A 7,450-nucleotide genomic window follows, 5' to 3' on the forward strand; every position below is an offset into this window, starting at 1 on the left:
AGTGGCCAAGATGAGCTGTGGGCTGGACCTGTGGACACTTCTGGGGTCCAGGCTTCCCCTCACCTCCTGCAGTTACTTCTCACCCCAGTGCCACAGGCTGTGGGCCCCAAGCAGTGGCCCGGCCACTTTAGCATTAGACAGCAATGCCTGGCCTATGAAGGAGGCCCAGGTGTTAGACCTGAGAAAAGGCTCCCTGGGAATGGGCTGGGAGAGGCTGGATTTTTTGCTGCAGGCTTTGTCAGGCCTTCGTCTACCACGCAGTGCCTGCCAGCAGGCAGAGAGCAGCTGGACCATTTCCCACACTCTCTGGGCCAGGAAACATCTTCCCTGTTCTTTCAGAGAAGTAGCTCTTTACAAAGTAGTGCTCTGTAAAAAGCACTTTTGGAAATGATGGGGGAGGGTGTAAGTCTCTGAGCTGAGCTTTATTACGGGATGTGCACCGCATGGCCCTGAGCAAGCCCCTTCACCTCTTAGAGCTGGTTTGAAGTGAAATCCTTCCACAGTACTTAGCACAAGTTCAAGGGGGCTGCTTTGGCCATTACGTGGACAAGGGGCTTGTGTGTGGCCCTGGGGGAACCCCACCATGTTGCTGGCCCTGCAAAACAGGAAGTGGTGAGCAGCAGCCTGGCCTGGGGAACGTGGGGAGGAAAGAGGATGTGGCTAGAGGCAAGGCCAGCTCAGGGCCAGCAGGGCCTGTGTCACCCTCGTGTGACTGTCAGCCCAAGCAGGCTTCCTCTTAGCCCCAGCAAGGATGCCCCGGCCCGAGTTTCTGCCCCTTGCTGTCCCTCAGCCTAAGGCCTTGGGAGGCTCCAAGTCCTAAATGTCTTAGAAGTGGGTGGCTCTCAGGAGACAGGAGGCCCAGGCTCCAGGTGGGACACTCAGGACAGTGGAAACAGGTCTGTGGTGACTTCTGGCATCGCTGGACCTTGGGGAAGACGTCCAGGAAGAGGCAGGGTGACAGGGATGCTGTCATGAGGACCTGGTGGGGACCTGGAGTCCACAGGAAGACAGGGCCAGGCAGCAGGACCCCAGAGAGCAGGGAGCTGGTGGCGACCTGCTCCAGCTGGAGGTGCCACAGGCCTGAGGCAGGCTGGGGATGCCCCATCTTGGCCCACCAGAGTCAAGACAGGAGGCAGTGGGGTCAGAGCGGTTTTATTGGGCAGGAGGCTGCGGGCAGAGGCGGGGCATCACCGGTACAGGTAGTCAGCCTGGATGTTGGCGGCGATCTCCGCCTCCCACTTGTCCCCGTTGTTGAGCAGCTTCTCCTTGTTGTACAGCAGCTCCTCGTGCGTCTCCGTGGAGAACTCAAAGTTGGGGCCCTGCAGGTGGGGGTGCAGGGGTGGCGGTCAGGGCCCGCCAAAGAGCCTCCACTCCTCCCACCCTGGGCCCCACGTGCCTCGACTATGGCGTCCACGGGGCAGGCCTCCTGGCAGAAGCCGCAGTAGATGCACTTGGTCATGTCGATGTCATAGCGAGTGGTCCGGCGGCTGCCATCAGCTCTCGGCTCAGCCTCGATGGTGATGGCCTGCAGGAGGGGCCACCAGATGCTGCTGAGCTGCCTGCCACATCCCAGCGCCCTGGGCCCCCGTCACAACTCATCCCCACCCGGTGTCTGCCGGAAGCCCCTCCCCTCAGAGGCCGCCCCGCACTTAGGCCATGTCAGCGCCTGTCTCCTCAGCACTCGCCCTGCTGGCGTCCCTGCCTTGCCTGTTTGTCAGCTGCTGGTGTCATGTGCCAAGAACCCCACCCCCACAAAGGGGCTGTTCACTGCTTTATTCAGTGCTGTTCCCTGTGCCATAAGGGTCTCACCCTGAGGTGACTGCTGGGTTACAGGCTGGCCTCGCCTCACCAAGCTTCCTAGATATTGTAAGTTTTACAAATTGAAGGTTTGGGGCAACCCTGCATAAAGCAAGCTCACTGACGTCATTTTCCCAACCACCTGCTCGCTTCTTAACTCTGGGTCAAGACTTTTTAGCAATGAAGATTTTTTCTTTTTAGACAGTCTCGCCTTGCCACCCAGGCTGGAGTACAGTGGCCTAGATCATAGCTCACTGCAGCCTTGACCGCCCAGACTCAAGCGATCCTCCCACCTCAACCTCCCAAGTAGCTAGGACTACAGGGGCTAATTTTTTGTATTTTTTCTGTAGAGACAGGGTTTTGCCATGTTGCCCAGGCTGTCTCAAACTCCTGGGCTCAAGTGATCCACTTACCTCAACCTCCCAAAGTGCTGGGACTATAGGTGTGAGCCATGTGCCTGGCCCCTAAAGTATTTTTAATTAAGGTATATACTTTGCATTTTAGATAGTTTGGAGCCTATAGTACAGTGTAAATCTTTTTTGTGTGTGTGATCTTGGCTCACTGCAACCTCCACCTCCCAGTTCAAGTGATTCTTGTGCCTCAGCCTCCCGAGTAGCCAGATTTCAGGCACTGCCCCCATGCCCAGCTAATTTTTGTATTTTTAGTAGAGATAGGGTTTCACCATGTTGGCCAGGCTTGTCTCCAACTCCAGACTTCAAGTGATCCACCCACCTCGGCCTCCCAAAGTGCTGGGATTACAGGCGTGAGCCACTGTGCCCGGTCTAAATCTAACTTTTATATGCACTGGAAAACCGAAACAGCTGTGTGACTCGCTTTACTGCAATGGTCTGGAACCGAACCTGCAATGTCACTGAGAATGCCCGCCTGCACTGGTGGTTGCAACCCTGTACCTTAAATCTACTTCTCTCCATTTGATGGATGAGAAAACGAAGGTTCTGAGAGGTTGAGGGGCTCCCTAAAGCTACACAGCAAGTGAGGGGCACAGCCGAAACTCAAGGGCACGCCCTAACTCTCAGGTCCCAGGCAGCCCGCTGGGTGAGGGGCTGGCTGGGAGGACCTTCAGCTGTGCTTGGCAAGGACATACACCCTCATCCCAGAAGTGTAGTGTCCACGACTCACAGTGGGCCCCGTGGCTGGCAGCCTCATCTTTTTGTGCTTATAAAGATGAGGAGGCTGGGAGTCCACAGGAGGCACAGCGCCAGGTCTGCCTGTAGACAGCACTCACTCTCTGGAAGCCACGGCTCTGACCACTGTGATTGCTGTTTGGGGACACTGCTATGCACTCTTGGTCCGTGGCTGGAGCAGAGACATCAGGGCCGCAACTCATGGCCTGGAAGACTAGGAGTGCTCCACGGGACAACCTAGGACTTGGACAGGAGCCACCGAGTCACAGAACACTGGGAGGGGATGCTGTGCACGAGGGAAGTAGCGATATGGCTGCTGGGGCTCCTGCCGGGCACACACAGGGGTCTGCCCAGAGCTCTGACCGAGTCATTCTGGTCCTGTGCTGACAGGCCCCGGCCCCCGCTGGTCTGAGTGAGACCATAAAACATAAAGCCGGGCCTTAGAGGAGCAGTCATTGGGGAGGGGAAGCCTGCAATAGACACGTAGCCAGGATCCTGGAAACGGTGGCTACATCCAGGGAGGCGTGGATGGCCTCAGATGCCAGCCTCAGGTCACACCCCTGGCCAGACCTCAAGGGGGAACCTCCGTGTGTCATGCGCCTGCCCAGGGCTGGGAGCTTCACTCTGCCAACTCACTGACTGTGCTCTGGCAACAAGGCTGTATCACTCCCATTCAGGAGGGAAGTGGCTCAGGGAGGGAAAGGGACTTCCCCAGGAACACACATCAAGCAGCCTCCACCAGCATGCACTGAGAGCTGACTTTGTGTCAGGCACCATGCCCAGAGTGTGGGCCTAGGGCTGTCTGGCCTCCATCTCCCAGTGGCAGGGGCTGGCATGATGGTCGGCTGGGGCAGGGGCTCACCTGGGCGGGGCAGACGGCCTCGCAGAGCTTGCAGGCAATGCAGCGCTCCTCCCCAGACGGATACCGGCGCAGGGCATGCTCCCCACGGAAGCGAGGGCTCAGTGGGCCCTTCTCGAACGGATAGTTGATGGTAGCTGGCTCCCGGAACAGGTAGCTCAGGGTCATAGCCAGGCCTGTGGGCAGCATGGGTGTGGTGGGCAAGGGCACCTCTTCCCCCTTGCATATGTGCCCACCTGGCACTGCACCCATCCCATCCTGCCCAGCACACACCTCGGAAGAGCTCAGTCCACAGCAGGGTCTGGGCTGCCTGGTCAGTCGCTGACCTCATGTCCATCTTCGGCTCCTGCACGTTCACATGCTCTGCAGAGAAGTGGGGGGCGGGGAGGCTGTGGCAGGAGGCCTTGTACACTGTCTCCCTGGAGCCTCAGGGAGAGGAGGCCTGGCCTCGCTTCCAGGGGCAACTACTGGGCTCCAAAGGGGCCGTTCACTCGCCACACCTCTCCCCAGCCTCAGCAAGGACCCTGGGAGGCCGCCTCAGGCCCGAGCCCGTCCTTGCCCTCCTCTCCCTGTGCTTGGGAGTGGTCCAAAGGAGTGGGCCTGCTAGGGGTCACAGGTCATGGGAGGAACATTTTTGAGCTCCGGCTAAGTCATGGGGTCACAGGTCATGGGAGGAACACTTTTGAGCTCCCATCTCTACTAAATGGCTTGGGAGGCCATTTGAGTCCAGAGATTCCCCCGACCCCCAACAGGGCTTGAAAGAGGAATCAAGCGGGGTGGGTGGGAGGCTTGAACCTTTACCTTCACCAGGGACTGGCAAGAGGCACAGGTATCCATGGCCCACACCTGGCAACCCCCTCCCCGCGCTAACCCCGACAATGATGAACCCTGCCCCTGTCAATCAGAGTCGGCCTCCATCATCAGGCTCATTTTAAGAGTAGAAACATGCTCAGAGAAGAACGCCCATGACAAAGCCAGGAATGGAACTCAGGGCTCTTCCCCCGCCTCCGGCAGGACCACAGTCAGGAACGCCTGAAGCTAGAGGCCACCCAGGTACTCACTGTAGGTGGCTGCCACTGCACTGCTGTGGAGGCTCCGGCTACCGGGAGGTCCTGCAAAAAGAGGGGGGTGACCTCAGACCAGGAGACTGGGCTCCCCCACCCCCAGCAAAGACTCCCTGGGTCCTACCTGCACGGGCAGCCTGGGCCAGGGCCCGCAGCAGCATGGGCGTGGTCAAGCAGCGCATCTAGGGACATAAAAAGGGATCAAGGGTGGGGTGTGCCCAAGAACCATCCTCGCCTGAGACTGGCACCGCAGGGATCCCGAGCTTCCACTGGAGACCCATGGTCACTCTGCCCTCTACTCCTACCCCATTGCTGTCAGCTGGCTTTCTTGTTCCCAGAGCCTCCCAGCCTTCCACCTGATCCAGCTCAGCTGAGCTACAGTTTAGTTTCTGCGGGCCCCAAGGTCTACCTCACCTTCTAAGAAACCTTTTAAATCGATCCATCCTTTCTCCCTCCCAGAGATCCTGTCTCCCATCTTTCTGCTCCTCCCTTCATCCTCCCCAAATCTGACCAAAAGCAACATTACCAGCCCCCACCAGCATGCACTGAGAGCTGACTTTGTGCCAGGCACCATGCCCAGGGAAGGGGGTGGCATGCACTGCCATCCTGTCCCTTACAAGGGCTCCACGAGGGAAGCACAGATGAGGTGCTGGGGCTGTTTGTTAAGTGACACGCTAGGGCTGGGCGTGGTGGCTCACACCTGTAATCCCAGCATTTTGGGAGGCCAAGGCGGCTGGATCACCTGAGGTCAGGAGTTTGAGACCAGCCTGCCCAACATGGTGTAACCCCGTCTTTACCAAAAAAATACAAAAATTAGCCGGGCGTGGTGGTGCACACCTGTAATCCCAGCTACTCGGGAGGCTGAGATGGGAGAAGTGCTTGAATCTGGGAGCCGGAGGGTGCAGTGAGCCCAGCCCGCACCAGTGCCGTCCAACCTGGGCGACAGTGCGAGAACTTCTCTCAAAAAAAAAAAAAAAGAAAGAAAAGAAAAAAAAGTGACTTGTTGGAAGTCACACGATTAGGAGGTGGGCGGTGGATCGGAACTCAGCCCTGCCCTGCTGGAAACCCTTCAAGGTCTGAACAGTCCTCAGTACCACAGTCTTTTCTCCAGCTTCAAGGCCCTCCTGGAACTGTCCCCCAGCCTGCCGCGTGACCTTGGGCAGATGACGTGCCCCGGCCTCCGTTTTCTCACCTATGAACTGGGTTGGGCGCGGGTGGTCTTGGGAATTAGGGGAGCCCGTACCTGCCAAGAGCACGCCAGAGCCGAGCCCGGCACTTAGCCGGAGCTCAAAAGTGCTCCTCCCATGACCTGTGACCCCTAGCAGGCCCACTCCTTTGGACCACTGACTGCAGTTCTAAGGACCCAACCCAGCACCTTCCCCGACCTTCCCCGTGATCTCCGACCCCACAGAGGTTGGTGCCGCCAAGCGGACGGCGCATGCGCCCTGAGGGCCGGCTCCTCGCTGCACCTGAAGGGCACGGAGGCCGCGGGTCCTGAGTGGGCCGAGGGGAAGCCCAGGCGCAGAGCTGGCAGCACCAACGGTGACACCACACTCGCCCCAGACGCCACGCTGCCCAGGCCGGGCCTTCGCGGCCAAGACGTAAACACCCACCTTGAAGCGCCACCGCTACTTGCCTTGCCTGGCCGAGCAGAGCAGTCAACCAGGAGGCGGAGCCTACCCTCTAACACGCTGCCATTGGGCCGACCGGCTTCCCCTTTTCTGTATTGATACTCTATGGTGTGGTCTCATTGGCCAGCAAGGCTGCCAAAAGAGGCGGAATTTAGAAACATATTTCTTTTGATTGGCTAGGAGGCGAGCGGGCGCTTGAAGAGTGCAGGGCGCCGCCATGTTGGTTTGGAGAGGCCAATAAATGAAGACTTCCGAGACGCTGGAGGCGGGACATCCGGGGCGTGGTTTAGAAAGCCACATTGGTCGCCCTGGGCGGAGAGGGTGGGCCCAGCGAGTCGGGATTGGGGGTGTGGGTTCGTGTGATGATGGTAATGGCGATGAGACGCTCTACTCACGCGGCCTCCTTTAATCCTCACAGCAGCCCTGTGTGGAGAAACTACAGTACTGTTATCACGTTAAGACGGGAAACTGAGGCACGGGAGTATTCAGTAAAGTTCCCGGGCCGTAGAGCTGCGGGGTGCGGCCGCTTGATCCACCTGGTCCGTTTGACTCGGGAGCCCAGTCCCTCAACCAGCCTGTGTTTCCTTCCCGCGAATTCTTTTTTTTTTTTTTGAGACAGGGTCTGGCACTGTGGCCCAGGCTGGAATGCAGTGGTGCGATCTCTGCTCACTGCAGCCTCGACCTCCCATCTCAGCCTCCCGAGCAGCTGGGACCTCACGGGCCCGCCACCGCCAGGCCCGGCTGATTTTTGTATTTTTTGTAGAGACGGAGTCTCGACATGTTGCCCAGGCTGGTCTGGAACTCCTGACCTCAGGTGATCCGCCTGCCTCAGCCCCATAAAGTGCTGGGATTACAGGCGTGAGCCACCGCGCCTGGCCCTTCCCGTGAATGCTGTGGTAGAGGGACCTGCGGAGGCCCCGCGGCTGCCTGTTTGTGTGGGTTGGGAGGGTCTGC

The 7,450-nt window shown here is 58.7% G+C and overlaps 1 protein-coding gene across 5 annotated transcripts; it reads right to left on the reverse strand.

Annotated features, from left to right (window-relative positions):
- Positions 1–1,136: 1,136 nt before the first annotated feature.
- On the reverse strand, positions 1,137–6,588 carry NDUFS8 (NADH:ubiquinone oxidoreductase core subunit S8). Of its 5 annotated transcripts, none has more exons than XM_021669699.2 (7): positions 6,479–6,588; positions 4,990–5,047; positions 4,863–4,913; positions 4,075–4,164; positions 3,805–3,977; positions 1,397–1,525; positions 1,137–1,319 (listed from the first exon to the last, which is right to left on the reverse strand). In XM_021669699.2, the coding sequence occupies exons 2-7, from the start codon at positions 5,045–5,047 to the stop codon at positions 1,188–1,190; spliced, it is 633 nt and encodes a 210-aa protein (XP_021525374.2). In that variant the 5' UTR covers positions 6,479–6,588; the 3' UTR covers positions 1,137–1,187. The 5 variants fall into 5 exon arrangements, with proteins under 5 accessions (XP_021525374.2, XP_021525377.2, XP_021525376.2 ...); XM_021669702.2 differs by having other exon boundaries at positions 6,502–6,525; XM_021669701.2 differs by lacking the exon at positions 6,479–6,588 and adding an exon at positions 6,109–6,263.
- Positions 6,589–7,450: the final 862 nt, after the last annotated feature.

The sequence above is a fragment of the Aotus nancymaae genome, unplaced genomic scaffold (assembly GCF_030222135.1).
Source record: "Aotus nancymaae isolate 86718 unplaced genomic scaffold, 86718_ANA_hifiasm-v0.15.2.pri h1tg000059l, whole genome shotgun sequence".
Classification (NCBI taxonomy): Eukaryota; Metazoa; Chordata; class Mammalia; order Primates; family Aotidae; genus Aotus; species Aotus nancymaae.

Excerpts from the sequence above, each read along its gene's own strand:
- NDUFS8 (XM_021669699.2), bottom strand. The coding sequence starts at position 5,047 with ATGCGCTGCTTGACCACGCCCATGCTGCTGCGGGCCCTGGCCCAGGCT. Across the intron at positions 4,914-4,989 it reads GGCCCAGGCTGCCCGTGCAG|GACCTCCCGGTAGCCGGAGC; the intron begins GTAGGACCCAGG and ends CTCTTTTTGCAG. Across the intron at positions 4,165-4,862 it reads TGCAGTGGCAGCCACCTACA|AGCATGTGAACGTGCAGGAG; the intron begins GTGAGTACCTGG and ends ACTTCTCTGCAG.